Here is a 25,763-nt window from a genome sequence, read left to right as displayed (position 1 = left end):
AGAGAGGAAGTTATACTCCTCCAATAGAGGTAAACCATCTCTGGAATTGATGGCTAGAGCAATCGCGTCCGCATATTTTTTCCAGTCAATGTGTCTTGTGAGGTCATATGCCATGTTTATAGATTCGGAAGAGTTCGACCTAATGGTGATGGAAATTTAGTTAGTTTCATGACATATATTATTTTCATCAATATAAAAAATTGTTATGTTTGAAATTGGACAATTTTTGTGTTCGATTTTCGATTATCAATTTGTACCCCAATATGTTCCTGAAAGACGTAATCCTACGTCAAAAAATCAATTTATAAGAATAATATTTCAAATCGATTTTGAATGCTTCGGAAGTGCATTCCTCAATCAGAAGACGAACTCACTTTACTTTCATCGATCAGTTAGTCATCTGTGGCCGGCCCATCCTCCTGTGTGGACCCGCTGTCGATTTCGCTAACCGAAAACAAATACATTATCTGAAACAGGCGTCAATTGTTTTCACTTCAATCATTATTTGCGCATCCGATGACAGCTCGGTTTTGTTGTTTCCTACCGCGAAACATTAAGTGAAATAGGAGCATTATATATCACCCCGTTATCGGAGCGGATCGTTATCGGTGGGGGGATGTTCACTTTAATTGTAAAATATGTCACTTCCAAACCAATCTTCGGCGGAGATGAAAAGCTATTCGTTCAAGGAAAGGCCATTCGCTCAACAAGGAAACGTGAATGTTTGAAGGTATTGATAACAAAAAAAATCCATTCTGAGCGGAACGAAGTTTGTCGGGTCAGCTAGTTCAAAATCAAAATTTCGAATCCAGATCTAAAATCCGTATTTCGAATACAGTTTTCGAATTCATAATCTAGATTTTGAATCCCATATACAGGTTCATAGACCGATCTATGATCAGAATTCAGAATCCGGATTTCGGATACAGTTTTCGAATCCGGATTTCGGATACAGTTTTCGAATCCAGATTAAACATACAAGTTCAAAATCCATGTTCAAAACTCAAGTTAGGAATCCAGATTCAAATTTAGATTCATATTTAGAATCCAGAATTGGTCGGTGTTAAGTCAGAGCGGACCTAGTCGCAAAATTAGAAATATCGAGTTATTGATCACATTAGGTTAAACATTTCGTAAGCTATATTACACATTTATCAGATTTGGAAAATCACGCGTACAGCAGGAATAACTTATCGAAATCAATAACGCTCAATAAAAACCCCTTATAGCACCAAACTTTAAACTCGTTTTTCTCGAAATCATAAAAATGTCGCATGGTCCGGTCTGACTTAACGCCGACCAATTCAAATTCAGAATCTAGAATTCAAATTCAGAATCCAGACTGATCCTGAATCCATATTGATTAAAAATTCTGATCAACTCAGAATCCAAATGGATTGAGTAATCTTCGTCGTATTTTTTTCAATCGCCAGAATTCAGATTCAGATTCTGAATACAGAATCCGGATTGATTGATTTTATTTGCGATAATCCTCGCATCGCTGAGGATTTCATGTGCAATTCGATACTCAATCAGTTCATATATCAATACATCATGTATAATTCGTTGCTTTTGTTTCACATTTCAATAAATTATTCACAGACTGATTTATATGTAAATTCCTTTTTTTCCGGTGTCGTTGCGCATACACATTTACTCATATTTTGATTCCCAAATGTAATTATGTTGCATCCAGATTGCCTTATTCAGTAAATTTCATCGGGAAAAATTATTTCATCCTGCCAATGGTGAACGAATCCTGAATGAAGCCTCATCATGCTTGATCCCTGCCTTCCCCACTGCCGATTGACATTATCAGCAGTGTAAACCGGCGTCATCCCAGTCACAGCAAACATTAAAACCACCCACCCATCATAGGGTGATGATGAATAGCAGTCTCTCGCGGCATTTAACCTTGGCCGTAGCCCTTCCCTGTTCCAGTCCGTGTTTGTGTGGGGAGCAGTCTATGTGCTAAGTGGCTCCATTAATTCCACCACACCTTGGTTGGCTTGGGGAAAAAAGTGGCCTATTGCGTTCGTTTTCCAACCCCTTTCAACCCCCTGCGCTATGTGGCATAGACAATCTGGGCGTTGCAAAGCTCCCGACCACTTAAATTATTTTCCATTCATGCCTCCCAGATTTTTTCCTCCATCGAGGATGAGCGGGAATGAATTTTCCCTTTTTTATATAAGAGGAGGACTATTCCTACATTCTTACGCTATCACGAAACAAACACGAGAGGAACCTGGAAAGGTATGACAGCGCGCTCGGTTTGCATCATCCAAAAGGACAAATAAAACGAACTGAATTGGGAAAGTTCTTTCAGTCCTATTTTGAGGGTGCTTCAATTTAAAAGAGTAAGTGCTACGTCAGTGGCAACAAATTCTTTTCACTTCTTGCTATTTAAGAATTTGGCTTATGTAGTCTCTTTAATATACTACTCAGCAATAAACTGAGGACGTAAGCTTCAATATATAAAGCTGAAGCAAGATTGATTGCATGGGGTCATCGGTTGAACCGTCATATTTTCCGGAGTGGAAAGGGCAGCAATGGCTTTAGGACATCTTTAGTTCACAGTTTTTGAACTGATCCCTGTAGGCCATTTATCATCATTTCCTTGATCCCACGCTTCTATGGAGTGCGACTGTTATCGACAACCCCCACACTAGTGGAGCGAAATGGAGCGTATAGCAAGCTTCCCATCTAACCCAGCTGATGATTTACTCTTGCTCGGTGCTGCGTTAAGCCTCTGAAATGAATCTTGAGTAAACTTCGACGGCCAAGAATAAGTTTTCCCAAGCAGTATTCTTTATTTGAAGAGAAAGAAAAAATGAACGAGGAAAAAGGCAAAATCCGTCAAAAGTAGCTCGCCCAGGATTATCACCTCATCTGGCAAGGATGGAAATAATCCGGGAATTAACAGTCTGGAAATGGCGAATATTATACTTTCTCACGGGTCTATGAAAACACTTGTGTTAATAACGAATTTCTCGAGCATATTCAAATCGGCAGGAAAATATTTTATTTGAAGAAAAGAACGTCGCGTCCTCCAATTATCCGTCCCCATCAGCCGGATTATGAATACTTCACGCTGAAATTACAGCAAACAGTGCAAGATTCCCAGCACTAATGAGCTTTCATGCTTCCTTAGTTCCACTTTTGTCGCAATTATCTCTCGTCCCGATTCCACACACACACACACAGCTAATGGAGCCGCGCCGCGGTTTTTCCCTCCTTGTGGCTGGGCAAACACAAAAGGATCTTCCTCTTCCTCCCGGTGGGGATTTAGTAATAAATGAAATCTGCAATTCGATTAATTTTCTCATTCTTTCTCTCTGTCCTGATCTATTTATTTTCTAGGCAATGTTTGTGGCGGGCCATGCTGTGATAATCAAGTGGAGAGCCAGCTGGAGGTGAAAGCGACGAAAAACTTCGAGCGGCTGGTCAAGCACCACACCCGCAGTCAGAAGGGCCACTGGGAGCAGATAGCGAATCTCTATCGAGGTGAGTAGGATTGAAGTGTATATTCTAACGTTGCTTGAAACGACGAGAGTGATCAATATGATGGGAATGAAAAGTTGTGTCTCTAATTGTTGGAGTAAACCTCTCAATGTATTAAAGAGCTTCTAAAATATTGTACACGCCTGAGCCAACCTCAGATTCTATTTTGCAACCATGTTGAACGACGTGCAAAATTTTTCGTCTCAGAATGCATTTCCAGAATATGCACGAAGTAAGTATAGTGCAGAGCTAGCACTGACTCACAGAAACAAAGCAGATAAGAAACATTGAATATAATAGTGAATAAGCAAAAAGGACACAATTCTCGCGTGTTTTTTTCGTGAGAACAAAAATGAATCGCTCTCCAGGTCTTTCTGTGAGACCAAGCAAATCCAATCCATTTTCAGGGCCTTGTAGTATTTTAATATTTTGATATTTTGATATTTTGATATTTTGATATTTTGATATTTTGATATTTTGATATTTTGATATTTTGATATTTTGATATTTTGATATTTTGATATTTTGATATTTTGATATTTTGATATTTTGATATTTTGATATTTTGATATTTTGATATTTTGATATTTTGATATTTTGATATTTTGATATTTTGATATTTTGATATTTTGATATTTTGATATTTTGATATTTTGATATTTTGATATTTTGATATTTTGATATTTTGATATTTTGATATTTTGATATTTTGATATTTTGATATTTTGATATTTTGATATTTTGATATTTTGATATTTTGATATTTTGATATTTTGATATTTTGATATTTTGATATTTTGATATTTTGATATTTTGATATTTTGATATTTTGATATTTTGATATTTTGATATTTTGATATTTTGATATTTTGATATTTTGATATTTTGATATTTTGATATTTTGATATTTTGATATTTTGATATTTTGATATTTTGATATTTTGATATTTAGATTTTTTGGTAACTAAACATTGGCCCTTGAAAAATTCATTTAGAAAGCCTCGTTGCATTTGTTATTCTCACCGGTAATAGTTTCTTAATCCTACGTTAATAATGCAATCGTTTATTGGACACCACCATTCTTCTTTTTGAGTTGCAATCAGTATAAACACTGTATCTATACTCCGGAACGCTAATTCTACGATCGAAATGTACAAATAGAGTATCAGCGAAAACCAGAATTTTGAAATCAAGAAGTAGAAATTTGACATTTTCTGAAAAATCCGGACGAGAAACTGCAAATCAAGCATTTATATTCTATCAATAAAATCCAAAACACCAGAGAAATTCAACTATTTCTACCGGACAACAGCACTTTGGGCCAAAATTCTCGAAAGAGAATGAGAGTGAAAGTGATACTAAACCTGCACATCGCGAAGCAAATTTATTGATTCATTCAGAAATTTCTTGAAAAAAGTATATATCGAAACAAAAATTCGATCTGTTTTTGCTCAAAATGTTTGTATTGATTCCCGTTTCTTTATTTCATCCATGCATAATTCTTAATTAGGATGGACTCATTTTGAAAAACATGTATATCATTTTAAAAAACATTGCACCAATTTTGAACCCCTTCTTTTTATATGAACAGGTTACATAAAATCAGATAGAAGTTTGTCTTAAAAAATTTATTTTCCAATACTAAAAAATCACACATTGAAACTAGCTAGTTAGGCTGCAGTGAAAATGGACAGTATATGTAAGATGGATACCCGATTGATTTCAATAGTCAACTGTCGAATTTTTATTTTTGGTGGACGGTAGAAAAGTTAACATTGAGCTTTATCCTGTGCTTGGGTAGACTAATGGCGGGTTTACATTAGGGAGATCTATAGCTATAGATGGATTTATTCACGTGAAAATAGGTGTAAACGGGTGAGAATAAATATGATACACTTATTCGAGGTATATATAACTTGAATAAATTCAGCATATGTAAACGCTTGTGAATTTCTCACTGGTGAGAAATCACTAATGTTGGATGCAGTTCTACTTTAGGTGAATAAATTCACCGAAAATATGAATATATTCATTATAGAAGTTCACGCTAGTGTAAACGGTTGATGCGATTTCTATGAATCTCATCATATTTCTTCACATGAATATATCACTAGTCTAAACCCACCCTAACACTTCGTAGTAGCTCTCCGTGATTGACCTGAAAAACAAAGAACACTCCGAATGACGCTTGGGAATAGCAAATCATTGTCATTGTACAAGTTTTGGTGATTCGAGCTTTAAATAGTCAATAACGACGCCGATCACGTCCTTACAGTCATCAGGGGAAGGAAAGGAATGTTAGTATGATAATCCCCGTCCGAAGGCCAGAAGGGTACCCTCTATAGCGTAGTTCCCTAACGATTATCAAGCGAAAACTAGTTGTTAATAGGGGAGAGGTAAGAATCATAATTCACTGTGGTAAGTGATGTGATAAGGAGTTTATCCATTTCTTTCTTTGCATAATAACCATGGATAACAACTATTACAACCATATTAAGCTTCGGACCGTCTGTTCTGGTTCGCAATAGTTGCAGGGGTAAGAAAGAAAGTGAAAGTTTAGTGATGGTAAGAGCATTTAGCTAGCACTTTTTTTCTCTCTTTTTGTTTACATTGGGAAAGGAAAAGTGACATTATTCCTCTCGCGAATGATAAACATCTGCGCCTCAAGTGGAACATTTCCTATCCATCTTACTATCACTAACTGTCCGTGTCACCCACACTGCATAAAATATTCGAGTTCAGCCAAAACGTTGAAAAACCTTTTTTGTGGATTCTGACTGTATGCACAGACGCTGCAGCAACTGTTAGTCATAGATTCATATGCACACAGTGAAGCAAGAACTTTCTTCGTCAAATATCAAGGAGTGACCGCGATCTGGGAGATCGAAAAAATTGATTTTTTTTTCAATTTTTGGAAAGTTTGTGTCCTAAAAGGATTTTTTGATATTTGATTTCGTTAGAAGCTTCAGCCAAAAGTATGAGGTCACCTCAAGGGATATAGTATCGCTGTACGTATTTTTAAACGCGTTTTTCTCGAAACTATGTTTTTTCAGTTGGTGGTATCGATATCTCAGGATCTATTCGACCAATTCGGCTGAAGCGTTACATAGCCGTTTTTTGATACCACATTTTTTAGACTCTTATGAGCTTCTAAACAGCGATTTTTCATGATAAATAACTCATTTCTGAAGTTTCAAAATATTCATTGGTATTCATTCTGCGACATCCCGTTCCTTGAGAACCGATACCACCAACAAGGTATCGATTTTTAGACAGCATCTACGCATCCAGCTGTCAACAGTGTAATAATCATTATTCGTGCACTCAAAAAACGGAAAATACCTGAAATAACTTTCTTAGACAGCTTTCATGTAGAATTTGAAATATAAAAGCTAGAGCAAAAAAACGCTTTTTCATGGTCAACCTAATCCAACTTAGGAAAAATGCGCTGAATCATTTATATTAAAAGATAGAAAAAAGATTTGTTCTACAAAGTTAATCAAAATAATTGGGGCTACAATATTGCCGAACTATATTTATCTCTCTCTGTAAAGATAAGAAAGTTAGATTTTTTATTTCATCGAAAGTTTTGGTCACCCTATTTTTGATAACATAAAAATGAGCGCTCTATCATATTTAACAACTTTGACAGTTTTTGTCTAAAGAATAAAGATCTCCCACAAAGTTGTTTTTTAACTAAGTAGCATTAGGGTAACCATGAAAAAACAAGTTATTTTACTCTAACGTTTATATTCAAAATTCTACATCAAAATTGTCTTCATACGACTTTTAGAGCTTATCAATACCAACATTTTTCGATGCAGAATTTGTCAGTATCTTAATCCTGCTCAATGTTATTAATGGGGTTTCACCCAAAAACTCATGATTTCAATTTTAATTTACTCAAATACAAAAAAATTACATATCTTTGAAAATCACATATTATATAGAGTGAAATTTGTTCTTTCAAATTCTGTCAACAAACATTTTTTATGTTTTCCCCAGAAAGAATGGCAAGCAATTGAAGAGAGCGTATTTTTTGGGAAGAAATATCAATAACTTTGATTGAAGTTGAAATATTGACAAGTTATGCATCGCAAAATGTTTATATCAGTATGTTCTACAAGTCTTTCGAAGACAGTTTGTATGTAGAATTTACAATATAAAAGTTAGAGCAAATAAACAGTTTTTTTTAATGGTGACCCCAAAGCAAATTAGGAAAAAGGCGCGGTTATTTCAAGAGATAGAAAAAAACTTTGTTCTACAAAGATGTTTAAATAACTGGAACTACAACATTGTCGAACTATGTTTACCTCTAACTATAGAGTTATATTTTTTATTTCATCGAAAATGTCGGTCACCCTATTTTTGGCAACATGAAAATGAGCGCTCTATTATATGTAACAACTTTGTCGAAGACAGTTTTTGTCTAGAGAATAACTGTCGAGCTCTAAATGCTAATTTCCACTTAAATGCATCTCCTGGACCATTGTGCATTGACATACACAACCTGTGCTCTTAAAAATGAGCAAGTAACGCAATGACGAGACACAATTCACCAGGCGAGAGTGAAAAGGATGTCATTTGCGATTTCTATTCTGATGTCGTTGTAGACAGCGAGCAAACAACAGAATGTTATATGGTTATATGGTTAATCTGAAAATTTTCAAATTGGCTTTTTATCATTTTGCCGGTGTACCAATCCTTCAGGCCGATCAGTGCAAGTATTCAGCGCACTTGTACTCTGTAGAAGTAAGAATAAAAAGCAATAAAAATGCTTACTGGTTGTTTTTCTGTTGGAGTTTGAATCGAACGCGCACAAAGCACATTACACCGTGCGAGAGTATAAAAGATGTCATTTGCGATTACAATTTTATGAAAACGATTGAACTGAATTTATAGCCTTCGTAATCCAGTAGCATCACATTTCTATTCCAGTCTGGCTCTAGTCAGCGAGCAGTGAAAAGTTTGCGTGGCTGAGAGTTAATCTTAAAGTTTTCAAATAGGCTCCAAAGAGGCTTTGAGAGTTACAACAAAACCACGCATAAACCACGCTAAATTGATAATATTTTATTTACGTTTCTTCCCGAAATGATATCGACCTGAGAATCGGATGGATTCCGATTTTTGCGATAGTTTTTTTAAGTTGCGTGAGAGATCGTGTTGCCTTGTGTTGAGAAAGGTTTATTTTCCTGCTCTAAACCAGGTTTGATATCGACCTGATTCAAAAGGCGCAATAATACTTTGAGATAATGGTTTGAACAGTTTAAAGGTAATTCACGAGCGAAATTCCTTTTGCATATCACTATTTCTGAACCCTGAACCCTGAATTCGCTGTGGAATCTGGTTTAAATTTCCTCAAGGTATTTCAAAAAAATGTTTGTTCTGATGCCACCCCCATTAATGATAACCATAGAAACGGTTTCTAAATTGATGTATTTCCGACGCATTGAAATGCAACCAATTTCCTGTCCCGTGTTTTTTTTTTTGACAGCAAAAGCAGTTTACAATTAAATTATTCATACAGCGTAATATCCAGGGTTTCCTGTTGACAATTGAAACCAGAGTAACTAGCCAAACAGTGTCAGAGTCATTTCCTGGTAGCCTAATTGTTGCAAGTATCCGGGGAAAGTATCGACTCGCGGATTCGAAGGCTGCAATTTTTGGCATACTGTAGAGGTATATATTGAGGCGCCAATTGGAAACGAGAGGACCGAAAGGCAATAAAAACTGTAAAACGTGAACCGAGGATTTAGATGGCGAGGCGCTTTCGCGAGAATTTATGCCGTCGTATCTCCCGGTAAACATCGCAACGATTGAGCAAAACAGGATTAAGCTTTTTAATGTACGCAAAGTAAAATTTATGAGAAGAGCGCGGGTCTTAATTGAAGTGGATTATTAGCTTATCAAAAACCGCATTCGCTTCCGGCGAAATAATGATGAAACAAACACGTTCACTAAATGACTTAATCGAACCCAATCGAGGACACTCGCGAGATGCAACGACGGATTTGTCAACAAACCCGTTTGACAGCTGGCTGTCTCCCCGCCAATGTAAATGAGGACACGCAATTGTTCGTAATTATGCGTCCTGCATGAATACAAATAATATTAACGAGTTAATTCATAATTACAATGCGCCGTCACCGCCGCCGTCTGCCCGACTCAGTTTCAGTCCACCTCATGGCTCGGATTTTCTTTTATCTGCATCCCTATCATTACAATCGTCCAGCAGCAATCAAAGCACTGCTGGATACGGTTTTCCACGTCGATCCCCGAGTCGCCCCGAGTACCGTATAAATGTCATGCATAATTATCACATTAATTGAACTATAATTGCAAAACATTAATCATCATGCGCTCAGCACTTGATCCCGCACGCATGGCCGGACGCTAGCCAGCATCCGATGCATGTCGACCGACCACTCGGATATTAGGAGACACCCGTACCTTTGTCCCCTCCAACTAATCATTGTCTTAAATAACGGTACACATGTACCCTCATGAGCCCCGATACTCATTACCACTGCATCCCACTGACCGCGCCGAACCCAAACTGGAAACGAATTAACGCTAATACCAACAGTGTTGGCCGCAACCAAATAATTAATCACATTAATCAGTGATACCTGTGTTTGTTTGAACGGGGCTGCCCCTCTCTCAGCATCCCCATCCTTAGCTCTTCCGTGATCATCTCAGCCCACCTGGACTGGGGCTGGACCGCAGGCTAGATATGAGGCCCATTTTTTTATGAATCGGCACCTAAGTGAACCTCTTCAGCAGCAGCAGCAGCAGCAGCGGTAGCGCAAACTCAGCATGTGTTACACAGCGTCAATGATAACATTAGGCTCCGCATTGCTAATGACATTGCGGTTGGGGAGCGCGCGTTTTCCGGTTGAACTTACCGTTTCGATGCCCGTGATTTAGATTCGCTGATGCGATGAGATGCGCTGCGGGACTGTATGTGCGCATAATCCCGCGCGTAATGAGGATGAGGGTCGTGTGACCCGCGGAAATTAGTATGCGATTAGAGCTGGGCTGTGAAATTTTAATGGGATGCTATTTTTTTTTAGGTTGGTTGTGAAGATTATTTTTCGAATCCGGCGGTTTTTGTGGCGAATTCGGGGGCAATGATTGGAAGCTTCGAATTGTGTTCGCTCCGATTATTACCCAAATGTTAATTATTTCTGGAGAAGTTCAATTCCATAGAATTGTGATTATGATAATTTGAATCTGAATTAGTATGTACGAATTGAGCGCTTTAAGCGCTTCAGGATTATGGTTCGAGTGTACGATTTCTAAACTTCTACTGAGATACTTGAAACTCGAGGGAATTGAGCTTTCAGTTCAAATCAGCAATGCCGTTCAGTCAATCATACTATCTCAAATTGTTACTTTGTGGTATATTGGTATATCGAAACAAAACAGCGGTTCGATACTTCTCTTCTACAGAATTTTCCAGGAAAACTTTCGCTTTCTAGTTATCATTAACGGTGAAGATGTTGAAGAAAATTAATTTTACCAATATGGAAACTGTGGGTAAGACAGACCGTGAGGGTAAAATTGATAGGCGATTTATTCGAATAGTTGATGTGTTTCATACTTTTCATACATGTTTTTTATGATATCCGGTCCAAATTGAAGCCTTTTCAAAAGTGGAAAGTAAAAAAAAAAATTAGCGGTATGAAGGTTGTACTAGATAGGTAAATTCGTAAAATCGGCCGAGGAGTTTGGCGAAGAGTGTAAAGCTAGTGATATGAATAGCATTCAACTCGCTATCTCTTCCTCTTTCACTGTCTGTCTCTCTCTCTCTCTCTCTCTCTTTTTTTCACTTTTTCTCTATATCTATCTGTCTCTATTAATTTTTTCAGTTGCTGGACAGATGATGACAGATAATAAAATTTTTGCCCTCACAAGCGATATAATTTTACACTTCATGTATTTCGTTACCTGTCTATCTTACCCCAACGTTTCAATCACAACACAAAAAATATCCAATTGGTCTACTTTTTGTAGTAAAAAGTATTGAAAACATTTGAACATTTCATTCAATCAACACAGTATTGAGCAACAAAGAACTGCATTCATGTTCTGGAAAACATAAGTTTCCAAAAATACAATCTTCTTAATATGTTAAATCTAAAATATTAGAAAACATGAGTAAGATATGTTTTCTAATATTTTAGATTTAAGCTTTCGCATGTAACCCATGTAACGCATGTAATCGTCTGAAAAATCCGTTTATGTCGTTATGATATAAATTTCAATTAAAACCAGTCATACGAAAATGAAAATGAAACAACGTTTCAAGTATCCAGAAATCCAAAAGTCGAAGACAATCAATACAGCTGATGAACTATTCTGCGTGGGTTTGCTCTGTTATTGAGTGACAAAATGCGGTAAAAGCTATATTCCATTAATAAATTCAAGGATTATGATTTGCTTCTGAGTGTCAATCACGTAACCTGAACCTTAAATCTGGAACAGGAATCTGTTATTTGTTATTTAAAAACTTGCATTTGAGTCTTGAATTTGAATGTGGATTCTGAATCCGCGAATCTGCATATGCATTCTAAATTCGGAATCCATGTCTGGAAAACCGCGATCTGAATCTAGAATCTAAATCTCAATTCTGAATCCGGGATCTAAATTTATATCCTGAAATCTGAATGTGGGTTCCAAATCCTGAAATCTGAATGTGGGTTCCAAATCCGGAATCTGGATCTGGAATCTGAATCTGGAATCTGAATCTGGAATCTGAATCTGGAATCTGGAATCTGGAATCTGAATCTGGAATCTGAATCTGGAATCTGAATCTGGAATCTGAATCTGGAATCTGAATCTGGAATCTGAATCTGGAATCTGAATCTGGAATCTGAATCTGGAATCTGAATCTGGAATCTGAATCTGGAATCTGAATCTGGAATCTGAATCTGGAATCTGAATCTGGAATCTGAATCTGGAATCTGAATCTGGAATCTGAATCTGGAATCTGAATCTGGAATCTGAATCTGGAATCTGAATCTGGAATCTGAATCTGGAATCTGAATCTGGAATCTGAATCTGGAATCTGAATCTGGAATCTGAATCTGGAATCTGAATCTGGAATCTGAATCTGGAATCTGAATCTGGAATCTGAATCTGGAATCTGAATCTGGAATCTGAATCTGGAATCTGAATCTGGAATCTGAATCTGGAATCTGAATCTGGAATCTGAATCTGGAATCTGAATCTGGAATCTGAATCTGGAATCTGAATCTGGAATCTGAATCTGGAATCAGAATCTGGAATCTGAATCTGGAATCTGGAATCTGAATCTGGAATTTGAATCTGGAATCTGATTCTGGAATCTGAATCTGAAATCTGAATCTGGAATCTGAATCTGGAATCTGAATCTGGAATCTGAATCTGGAATCTGAATCTGGAATCTGAATCTGGAATCTGAATCTGGAATCTGAATCTGGAATCTGAATCTGGAATCTGAATCTGGAATCTGAATCTGGAATCTGAATCTGGAATCTGAATCTGGAATCTGAATCTGGAATCTGAATCTGGAATCTGAATCTGGAATCTGAATCTGGAATCTGAATCTGGAATCTGAATCTGGAATCTGAATCTGGAATCTGAATCTGGAATCTGAATCTGGAATCTGAATCTGGAATCTGAATCTGGAATCTGAATCTGGAATCTGAATCTGGAATCCGAATCTGAATCTGGGATCTGATCAAACTGAGCACTCTCACTCTTTTTTTTATAGAGGTGAGGAACGCTCTTCCAGCCTTATCTGGGAAGGGATAACCCAGACGTCGAGTAGGGATCGCACCCACAAAAACCAAGCCCTCTACTCGTAGCCTCATTCCCCCCGGGACCACATCTAGGCGACTACTTCAGGGGGCGGCTGTGCTCATGTACTTCACGAGTTTTCAACGCTAACTAGCGTTCATCCTTCCCTTTTTCTCTATATTCTTATTCACCATTCGTTGCTCTCCACTGCGCTTATGAACATTTTGCTGGCATCCATTTACCCGTCGAGACGTGCACCGATTAGGAAGCGCCCTCCAACTTGACGCGTCCCCCGTCACAGTCACCCTCGCAGGATTTCTCTTCACAACGGAGCGTCGATTAGGTAGTGCCCTCCAACATGACGCGCACTCCGTCACAGCTACTCTCGTGGGGTATGCACCAGTTTGTCGATGGCTTCCTCCATGATGCTCGCTCCTTCGAAATGTTCGCAGTGTTCCTCCATCCAGGCCACGATAAGGCGTTGCCAGGCAGGCATTTTTCTGTTCTTCGCGATAGTATCCGTTTACCTGTCGAGACGTGCACCGATTAGGAAGCGCCCTCCAACTTGACGCGCGCCCCGTCTCAGCCACCCTCGCAGGATTTCGCTTCCCAACGGAGCGCCGATTAGGTAGTACCCTCCAACATAACGCGCACTCCATCACAGCAGCTCTCGTGAGGTACACACCGGTATGGTGACGCCTGCCTAGGCGCTCGCTTCGTCGAAGTCCTCGCAGTATTCTTCTTTCCAATCCTCCATGAGGCAATGCCAGCAATTTGTCAATCCTTCTCGCCAGCTTCCGCTTACCCGTCGAGACGTGTACCGATTAGGAATTGCCCTCCAACTTGACGTGAAACCCGTCACAGCCACCCTCGCGGGATTTCTCACCTGTCGAGACGTGAACCGATTATGAAGCGCCCTCCAACGTAACGCGCGCCCCGTCACAGTCACCCTCGCAGGATTTGTCTCATTCTCACTCTCACTCTCACGCTCACTCTCACTCTCACGCTCACTCTCACTCTCACTCTCACTCTCACTCTCACTCTCACTCTCACTCTCACTCTCTCTCTCATCCTCACTCAGAACAGCACAGCTTTGCGATATTTTAGAGAATTTACGAGAACCACATTCAATCAATTTCAACCACCTACCCAAATGTCATTTCAACCCTTATTTAGTATTTATCCGAGTGAAAGAAGGCGTACGAAACAGCTCGATTATCGAAGGAGATTATTTCCTCAAATAATTAAATTGATCTCGAATCTCGATTGTAACAGGTAAACAAAATATACATTTACAAATTTATTTATAAACATTACATTTTGTTTCGAAATTTTCAAGCCAAATATGCTTCTAATTTTTTATTTAAAATTGGGTTATATCTATGACATGACCGCAAGGTTGACGTAGTATTACTGTTGGCTTTGTAATCATTTGTTTGTATTGATTGGAGAAACACATTCCGGTATACACAACTTTGTGATTTTTCAGATTTTAAGGCTCTTTTCGAGCTATTGGTACAAATTTTTCGATCATTAAGTAACAAGCATATATTGAACATTCAATCCTTCGAATGAAGGGATTATCATACTGCTTCCTTCAGCCGGAGAAGAGTTACTTTGAACTTACACCCCTGTACAGAAATTAAAGACGTAGTCCTACGTCAAAATCACATCAAATACAAATGTATCAAGGATTATGCTAATGTATAATTGGCGTCCATTTTTTGGAGAGTGGCTCGGACGTTTGTTGTTCTTTTACGTTGTATAGAATTAATATTATTTGAAGGGCTCAAAATTGAAAGGAGTGTAAGTGATATCATCGATTTATCTATATCGACTCTCTCTTCTAGTCATAACTTAGCTCCAAACACATTCCTAGCTGCATTTGACATTGTGGAAGATTGGTCAGAACCTCATATATCGGATTCTATAGTAAGCTAGAATTTGAACGTTCTTGCAGTTGAGTTATCAACTAAAGAACAAGCTGATGAAGAGAAATCGATCACCCCTTTCCTTCTAAGACCCTTATTTGTTAACTGAAGATTTCACAAAGATAATCTGTTTTACTTTTGGGATTATCCTTCTTGATTCGGTTAAATGGTACATTCTGGTCAATGTTACATTCGGGTGAACGAAATTCGGTCATTTGATACATGTGGCTAAATTTGTTTGAGGTAAGTGTAGCAGCACTACGATGAACACCTGAACAGCGCGCAGACAGGAGACCTAGACGGCGTTGAGGAGGACTACACCGGTGCAATGAACAACGACGACGTACCACCCCCGACGATGGGTGAAGTTAAGGAGGCCATTAATCAGCTCAAGAGCCACAAAGCAGCTGGTAAGGATGGCCTCGTAGCGGAGCTCTTCAAGGGAGGGCCGAGAAAACTTGTAGAGTGTATGCACCGGTTGATAGTCAGGATCTGGGACACAGAAGAGCTACCGGAGGAGTGGAAGGACGGGGTAATCTGCCCCATCTATAAAAAAGGCGACAAGTTGGATTGTGGGAACTACCGGGCCATCACAATCCTGAATGGTGCCTACAAAATTTTGTCTCAGATCCTCTTCCGCCACCTATCGCCAATAGTAAGTAGATTTGTGGGAAGTTATCAGGCCGGATTCATGCCCGGTTGCTCGACGACGGACCAGATTTTTACACTGCGGCAGATCCTCCAAAAGTGCCGCGAGTATCAGGTCCCTACACACCACATCTTCGTCGACTTCAAGGCCGCATATGATACAATCGACCGACGACAGCTATGGAGGATCATGGACGAACACGGCTTTCCCCGAAAGCTGACAAGACTGATTCAGGCAACGATGAACGGTGTGCGGTGCAGTGTGCGGATCTCAGGTGAGCTGTCGGAATCATTTGAGACTCACAGGGGACTTCGACAAGGCGATGGAATCTCTGCTCGCATAACACCTTCTGCGTGGCGCTGGAAGGTGTTATGCGGAGAGCGGGCTTCAAAATGCGGGGCACGATTTTCAACAAGTCTAGTCAGTTTATCTGCTTCGCCGACGACGTGGACATAATCGGAAGAACACATGCGACGGTAGCCGACTTGTATACCCGACTGAAACACGAAGCAGGGCTGATTGGGCTTGGGATCAATGCGTCTAAGTCTAAATACATGCTAGCTGGAGGGACTGATCGCAACAGAGTTCTTCTTGGTAGTAGTGTTGTGATCGACGGCGACGAGCTCGAGGTGGTAGAGGAATTTGTCTACCTTGGCTCGTTGATAACAACTGACAACAACAACAGCCGTGAAATTCGAAGACGCATTGTCAATGGAAGTCGTGCCTACTATGGGCTCCGCAAATCCTTGAGGTCCAACAAACTCCGACCCCGTACGAAGTGTACCATGTACAAATCGCTAATTCGACCGGTTGTTCTCTATGGGCACGAAGCATGGACGATGCTTGAAGAGGACTCACAAGCGCTTGGAGTTTTCGAACGCCGAGTGCTCAGAACAATATACGGTGGTGTACAGGAAAGCGGAGTATGGAGAAGGAGAATGAACCACGAACTGGCGCAACTCTACGGCGAACCCAGCATTCAGAAAGTCGCCAAGGCTGGACGAGTGCGATGGGCAGGGCATGTTGCAAGATTGCCGGACAGCAGCCCTGCAAAGATGGTGTTCGCATCGAATCCGGTAGGAACAAGAAGGAGAGGAGCCCAGCGAGCGAGGTGGTTGGACCAGGTGGAGCAGGACTTGGCAAGAATCGGTGCAGCCGGGAGTTGGAGAACTGCAGCCATGGATCGGGATTATTGGCGAAAAATTGTGAAGAAGATCTAATCTCTCAATGGGATGTAGTATCATTATAAATAAATAAAAAAGTGTAGCATATCCACGAATATTACCTTACTAAAGGTTCTTGAGCAGTATTCAATGTCTTCATCCATTTGTTGCGATTATCTGCTTTCAAATAAAATGAATGGTAATAATCAATACATTCAACATTGTGTTCAATGATAATTAATAAAAATATCAAATTAATTATATGAATTGATTATCACGAGAATTAGATATTGTTCCATACTATAACACGGAGTTTTTTAAACTTAAAATTTTATAGGCGTTTAATTTGGTACTTTATTCGATGAAAATCCAAAACAAAATCCATGGAATACTTGTTAAATTTCATAAATATTGATTCATAGAAGAATCACTGAAGTACATCAGCAAATCCAAATGAAATTGCCCTAAAGATGCAGATTTCACAAGACATGCCTTTTTGATTTGGATGAAAGTTTGTATTTGTATTTGTTGGACTAGAGCAAACATGAGTTTTCCACAGGAATTGGAACCATTTCGACCAAGCAAACCATTTATCATGACAATGTCTTGCGAAATGCGAAAACAGAATAGAGACTGAGAGAGGTTGGCGTCGATATCATGCCTCATACCGTATGAGTCATACGGTATGAGGCATGATGTCGACGCCAACCTCTCTCAGTTTCTATTCTGTTTTCGCATTTTCGCATGACATTGTCATGATAAATTGTTTGCTTGATTTTGACACAAGAGTATTTTCAAAAAGGAGTTTCGATTTTAGTAAGGGAATCCTTGATAAATTCTATCTCGAAAACTATGAGTCGTTCCGGAATGGTTTCTTAGAAAGAGTTGTAGAGGATCAACGGTTAAACATTAAAAAAGTACACTGAGAAAAAAAAGCAGTTTTTTATTTAAAAAAAAATGCAATATCTCAAATACATCGTTTTCAATTTGTTTTAAAATTCATAAAAAATAGTTTGTCTAAAAATAATTTTGAAATCTAACATTTTTTTAAGCTTCCTAAATGACTTCCATTTTTCTTTTTTTCTAATTATTACAAAACTATGTATTTGTGATATTGCAAGTTATTTGTTTGTAAATGAAAAAGGTACATTTTTTCATTGTATATTTTTCCATCTTTAAACGTCGATTCTCTACAACTCTCTCTAAGACACTACTAGTAGTACTTTCGGTACTACTCATAGGTTTTGAAACATAATTATTTCAAGACTACTCTTGTTAAAATCTTCACTCCCTTTTGAAAAGTAATTGTTGAGTCAAAATGGTCCCAATTCCTATGGAAAACTTATATTACCTCTAGTACAAAACACATACAAAGATGACTTGGATCTGATCACATGAGAAATCTCAATAGCATGATGGCTATGGCTAGACAATCTTGCATTAAAAAAACTTACTCAAACTAAGGTTTTAGTTTTAGGACTCAAGTTATCTATTGTTATGGATCTATTCAAAGGTATGCAACCATGGATATATAACAAAATACTATATTTTGCGGATGGAACTGTTCATAACCTAAACGCAATAAATAAATTTATTGTACCAACGTTAAGTCATAGGACAACAATTACACAATTACACCATTCATTTCCGCTGAAATGAAGTGTCTAGCACTTCCGTGAAGTGGATAGCTTTCTGAGAAAACGGTTGTTATTGACGAACCACTTCTCCACGTGTTCCCCAACGTTTATTTACAATCCGCAACACCACTTTCTCCGAATTACACTCCAAGTGCATGTTTACCGCAAACGCACGATTCACGTTTTCAGTCCTGTTCAGAGACAGATTCATACCTGTCTCCGAGTTTTCCTAATAAATCATTTTGTTGAAAAACAAACGTATGAAACTTCTGAATGTCAAAATAACTGCGAAACTCCCACGCTTTGTTTCCTATCAAAGCGATGGACCACTGTCTGCCACAAACACACACACACATACCCGCACACACAATCACATTCGCGATCTCATCGCAACACTGCAGCAAAACGGCGGTTAAAGCACCCAGCCCAAGGCAAAGCTGTGAGTCACGACGACCGACACACGAACGGATGAGCAATCGATTCGACTTGAGTGCGGAGGCTGATCCGAAGCAGATGTGATTGTGCTCGTGGCGGAACACGTGCCGCTCGATTACTCTAATTAATCGTGGGTAACTCAATTGGAAATGTGGAATGTGCAAACTTGAGTGCAATCAATCTCAGACGCACAAGAGTTTTTGGAAATCCCAACAAATGGATCAAAGGGAAAAGTTTGAACGGAATTTCGGGATTCGGGATACTTCAGAAAGCATCCGAAACTTTGAATGTAGTCAACTATGAATGTTGCAGCAATTTGCTCCCCAGTGAATGAAGCAAATCAATAAAGAGGTCTAATGAAAGCCAACATTCCTGAGGGGACTGCCCGCTGGCGGTTGCTTGTGTCCTGCAGGAAGGGAATTACACAGTTGGTACATATCCCTGCTGTACAACAAACTGTGTGTGCATTCTGGAAAATAAGACACGTGGTCAGAATAAGCAATGCGCCATTGGTCTGCATGAATTGAATCAACAAACATTCTGTCCCCCCAATTCGTGACATCGTAGATTTTGTGCCGCACCAGAAGGAAGGACACACAGTCAGCGGGCGGTTTTCGTGTGCGGGATTGGTACGAATCCAAACGGGCCAAAGTGCAGTAGGATAAAATTACTGAACCGAGAGCAGCGACCAGCAGAACACAACAAAAAAAAACACGTCGTTCACCTCCGCCAAGCAAAAGCAATTTCATTCCAATTCACACCACAGCGTAAAAGAGGGGGGGAGGGTAGATCGCGTGGTCCCGTTGGACGTGAGAGGAATCGTCAAGCGGCAGTCCTGCGAGGCTGCTGCTGCTGCAACGCAACCGCACCACCATTGGCTGGCAGACTGGCTGGTTGGTGGAATGATTGCGAAGCATCTGGACGCGTCTCGAACGGTTGGGGCGCGGCAAGATATTATGAACTATTTTTGCTGACGTTGTTTGCAATCGAAAAAGAGAGGAAAATTACAAACGGGGTTTGTATCGTGTTTTTATTCAATTAAGAATTACTGACAGCAACGCAGTAGTTACCCCAGATTTGCTTCTGTTATCTACTTGCATGGTGGGGCCTCGACTGAGTGCTATGATTAATGAATTAACTGCTGTAATGATCACGGAGATCACAAGCTGGTAGTTTCCGTCGGTCGGTAGGTCTGTTCATCAATGAATGATGCAGAAGTGTTTCATTCAAGAGAAAGTATAATTTAATTGGAATGTTCGTAAGTGAACTCAAACGTATTCGATAGGAATTTTGCTGAACTTGAGCTAAGGACGAGTAGTTACTCTTCGTGTTTGACCAAAACCAATGAAATTGAACAAAGAACAAAGATTGAATGGAGTAAACATTAAATCCAGAATTTTGAATCTTTTTAATCTCTCAAATCTGTAAAATCTCAGGGATCGCTAGAATCTCACGAATCTAACAAATCTCTAAAATTTTTAGATTCTCAGGAATCTCTGGAATCTCTGAAATCTTCCGAATCTCGAATTTCTCAAATCCTTCGTATCTCACGAACCTCTCGAGTTTCTCGAATCTATTGAGTGTCTCGAATCTAACAAAATAACGAAATACAAATTTATCAAATCTTCAACATTTTTCGAATCTCTCGATTCTCCCGGATCTCTCGAATCATTCAAATAATCTCGAATCTCTTGAATCTCTAGAATCTCTGGAAGCTCTGGAATTTTACAAATCTCTGAAAACTCTTGAATCTCTCGAAATTCTTTCTTTCGAATCTTTCGAATTCCTCGAATCTCTTCAGTACTTAAATTTTACAAATCTCTCAAATCTTTAGAACCTTTCGAACCTCTCGTATCGCTCGAGAATGTCGAATCTTTCGGATCTCTTGAATCTCTCGAATCTCTCGGCTAGTTCGAATCTTTCAAATCTAACGAATCTTTCGAATCTCTCGAATCTTCAAATCTCTAATTTTTTTCGAATCTCTATAATCTAACGAATCTCTCGAATCTTTCAAATCTCTCGAACCTCTCTGATCTCTCGCATCTCTCAAATCTCTCGAATCCTTCGAATCTCAGGCATCTTTCGAATCTCTCGAATCATTCGAATCTTCCAAATCTTCCGAATCACTCCAATCTTCGGATCTTCGAGTATCTCGAATTTTTCTAAACTCTCGTACCTCTCGAATCTTTAAAATTTCTAGAATCTCTGGAATATCTAAATCTCTCGAATCCCTCGAATTTCTTAACCCATTACTGCTCAGGTGTACAAGAACTTGATCTAAATGGCATGAAACTTTTTAGTCCATCTAGGTTTGCCTCGAAACGGGGGGGTAACGCAATATTTTGGTTTGGAGTTCTTTGGAAGTTTAGATATCTGACATATGAAATTTCATACGCTGAGCCGATACAGTATCAAAAATGGAAATCATTTGAATATCGAACAAAACGGTTTTATTTCATAACATTCAACTTCAACAACAATTTTCATGGTTTATTAGCACTTTCGTGTACTGCCGTTCTACGCATAATTGTCCCACGGTTCGTAGGGATTGCACAGAACATAGTACAGTTATGCGTAGAACGGCAGTGTATCGGATCTAGTATCACTGAGTATAGTACCGGAAAAAGCACTCCGAAGGGTGCAAACCCACATCACACTTCAAGCAAATATATGTCGCTCTCGACATTCACTTGTTTGCCAAAACCGGAAGGGCCGTCTTCCGAGTCACTATCTCCAGCATCCAAATCGCTGTCTCCACCGCTTGGGGGCACGACGACAAAGTCAATATCATTTGTTGACACTAGATTTTCGAAAGCGTCTTCGTCCAAATCAAACAGATAATTGTACAGCTCCTCCGGATTATCGGGAGATTATCGGATATATCCTATTAAGAAAAAAATATACCGTAGTTGCACAGCGTATGAAATTTCATACACTCAAAAGTAAACACGAACTTTGCAAGCTTCAATACACAACAAAACAACAAAAATGACAGATAAAATGACACTGACACAAAAAACACTCTTAAATTGTATCATTTAAAATGCGCTGAACGCTTTAGTTTCTTCAAAAACAGTTTTTCAAAAAACGGGCATTTTTGCGTATTACATTTCATATGCTGGACACTAATGGGTTATATGTCATATATTATTTATGTTATGGGTTATATGTTATATAGATATAGATGATATCTCGAATCTTCCGAATCTCGAATCATCCGAATCATTCAAATCGAATTTGTATTTGTTCTGATATGTTTAGATATCATATTGTCGAAGTAAAATATTTATAATATTCTTGAATCTATACCCGAAACCTCGCCGAAGAATTACAGAGTGTAATCTAAATTTGAAAAAAAAGCTTATAGAGAGTGGTGTCCAAGACACGTTTACTGGGCTCCGAAATCATCTGTTAGAAAGCTTAAAAAAAGTTGAATATTTCTTGCGATTTGAAGCCTATCTCGACACGCCATCACCCTCTCTCTAAATCAGTTCTTAGCCTCTCGGCTGCAAGAAAAGAGCTTAGCTTTTAAGTTTATCCTTCTGATTTGCTTCTTTGAGTTCTACACTGAGCATATTAATATTGTGAATCTTCTGAGAATTCATCCAGGAGCAAACAATTTTTCATATCCGATCCCCATTATATTTTATTTATTCATCGTCTTCGAGAGTATCGTACAGACTGGTTATACTTATGATATATTCTTAATCCTAGCTTTAAAATAATCTTTGGTCATGTTGAAATCAAAAATTTGGCAGACATTGTTGAAGGCTCGAAGGCAGGAACTGAATGGATTATTGTAGCCATAGCATGTTCTATGTCCGGGAACAGCAATTAATGCGGAGAAACGCAGCTGACGTTGAGGAACGTTTATTGGAATATGCAGAAGAAGATCGGCACACTCGATGTTTTCACTGAGGATGTCGAATACAATCAGTCGTTGCATCTTCAGTCGCCTTGCCGTGAGCAATTCCAAGTCGATTAGACGACAACGTTCCGAATAATGGGGAAGATGGACGGGATCATTCCACGGGAGATGTCGCAATGCAAATCGAATGAAACATTTCTGTACACGCTCGATACGTACAATCTCGGAAACGTGGTATGGGGCCCAGACCGGTGCAGCGTACTCTAAGTTGCTCCTCACTAAACTACAGTACAAAGCTTTTAGTGCATATACGTCGGTGAACTGTGACGCATTCCGACGTATAAATCCCAGGATAGAGAATGCTTTGGAGGTGATAGCTGAGATGTGATCGTGGAAACGTAGCTTTGAGTCCATGATAACACCCAAGTCACGGATAGAATGTACACGATCCAAGAAAAGAGTGTCGATCTTGTATCGGTAGTCTATCGGCTCGTAGCAACGACTAAAGGTGATCACCTTGCACTTACTTGTGTTCACACGCATGCCGTTGTCTTTGCACCACTGCGCTAGAGAATCGATATCGGCCTGCAAGCTGCAGCAGTCCGCAGCTGATTTGCTGACTCGGAAAATTTTAAGGTCGTCGGCAAACAATAGTTTTCCAGAAGATATTCGTAGGCACAAGTCATTAATGAAGATTACAAATATCAATGGCCCTAGTACACTTCCTTGGGGGACTCCGGACGCTATATCGAATGTTGTGGATCGTGCTGAGTTCACCTCAACAAAAGCTTTCCTACCGGTCAGGTAAGACATCAACCAATCGGATATCCAATCAGGAAAACCCATGTGCTTCATTTTTCTCACTGTAAGAATATGCGGAACAGTATCGAAAGCCTTCGAGAAATCAATATAAACAGAGTCCACTTGATTTCTGTGTTCAACTTCACGAAAGAGCACGTTGGTGTAGCATAATAAATTGGACGTTGTGGAACGATGGGGTACAAATCCATGCTGGAACTCAGATATCATCGATTTCGCTGCAGACAGTAGCACTGTGTGGATCAGTGATTCGAGTAGCTTCCCTAGGCAACAAAGGATGGATATTCCACGGTAATTTTCAACGCGCCGCAAGCTGCCTGATTTGTAGATAGGAATCATCTTCGCAGTTTTCCATAGGCTAGGGAATGTTCTTTCCTCGAGCGACTTGTTAAAGAGTATTGTCAGAGGAAAGGCCAATGATGAAGCGCAGTTCTTCAACAGGATAGGTGCTAAGTCGTCCACTCCAGTTCCTTTCGTCGCGTCTAGTTTTTGCAATGATCTTAAAACTTCCTCGTGGGTAAAATTGAAGAATGGTAGGTGGATATGATGCGACGGTAGGTTGCGAAAACATCCAGATCCTGGTTGAGGCAGCTCAGTCTTGAACACGCTTTGGAAGAATCGTCGAAAAAGATCAGCAACTTCATCAGGTAGGTTTGCTGTTGTGTTACCGTATTCGACAACTTGTGGTACTCGATTACTCGCTCTTTGCTCTCTAACGAATTTCCAGAACGCCGTAGGGTTCCGTTTCATATCAGATTGAAGTCTCTGCTGGTAGGCCCTGTAGCTGTTCTCTACAAGATCCTTATAGCATGTTTCCACGATGCGAAGAGATTCACGGTTTTCGTTTGATTTATCGATGAAGAATCGTTTGCGTGCTTTACGCAGTTTGTTTCGCAGCCTTCGCAACTCTGCAGTCCACCAAGGCTTCCTGGTGTTCCTATTAATAGAACGGTGGCGTCGGGGTACTTTCGAATGTATGATCTCAAACAGGGTATCATAAAACATATGGGTGGCGGAATCAACTGTACGATCTTGAAGAAGTACCTCCCATTCGACCAATGAAAATACGCTATTTAAAGAGTTGAAATCACATCGTCTATAATCCAGGTCAAAGGAATCAGTTGTGGCTGAAATATGCACACAGCTCTGCATGTCTATTTGTAGTTCGAATGGTGGGTGGTGCGGATCAACGGGTAGAAGTGGTGATATCGGCGGCTGGCCTTCAAAATTATCGGGAGCGTTTGTAAAAACCAAATCAAGTAGTCTGCCATTGATGTTTGGAATAGAGTTGATTTGTACGAGGCCATAGGATGAGATGGATTCAGTTAGCACGAGTTCAGGATCGCTAGAAGCATTCACAGGCAAGTATCCGTTGACATCCTCATCAAAACCCCATTGCAGATGCGGAAGATTATAATCGCCGAGCAATAAAACGATATCGTTAGCCGAAGATCGGTCCGTCAAGGACTGAACAGCAAAAGTGTGGTTGGAATACAACGCCGTCTCAGAGTTTGGTCGAAAGTAAATGCCGAGGAGGTACAAATATCGGTTGGATAGTTTCACACAAACTACCATTTGCTCAAGCGTACTACAATGAGGTATCGAAACCTCGGTACAGTGCAGTGTGGCTTTCACTGCGACAAGCACTCCGCCACCTCTTGTGAGGCTACTGGTTGCTTCACTACGGTCACAACGAAAAAGTGAATAATCGGATGATAATTCAGCGTCGCATATATCGGACCGGAGCCATGTTTCAGTAAGAATGACAACATCATAATGACTGCTCGACAATCCTAGCTGTAAGCGTGAAGTTTTAGTGCGAAGGCCTCTGACATTTTGGTAGTAAATGGAGAGAAAGTGTTGCTTTGGCGAGAGACTATCACAATCACCACAGTCAGTAACCGGAAGCACAGGATGATGAGCTACAGGATCGTTCCGCTGTGTCGATGCGTTTGTCGGACGCTGGTGGCCCGAAGA

General features: G+C 39.6%; 1 protein-coding gene across 1 annotated transcript in view; it reads left to right on the top strand.

Moving 5' to 3' along the window:
- The window catches only part of LOC129771726 (division abnormally delayed protein), a 324,766-nt gene that overhangs the window by 264,786 nt on the left and 34,217 nt on the right, over nt 1–25,763 (top strand). Inside the window, exon 2 of the mRNA XM_055775704.1 lies at nt 3,361–3,504. Coding sequence (XP_055631679.1) covers nt 3,361–3,504 — 144 coding nt within the window. The remainder of the gene's footprint in view (nt 1–3,360; nt 3,505–25,763) is intronic.

The sequence above is a fragment of the Toxorhynchites rutilus genome, chromosome 2 (genome assembly GCF_029784135.1).
Source record: "Toxorhynchites rutilus septentrionalis strain SRP chromosome 2, ASM2978413v1, whole genome shotgun sequence".
Lineage (NCBI taxonomy): Eukaryota > Metazoa > Arthropoda > Insecta > Diptera > Culicidae > Toxorhynchites > Toxorhynchites rutilus.
This window is presented reverse-complemented; position numbering and strand designations above follow the sequence as displayed.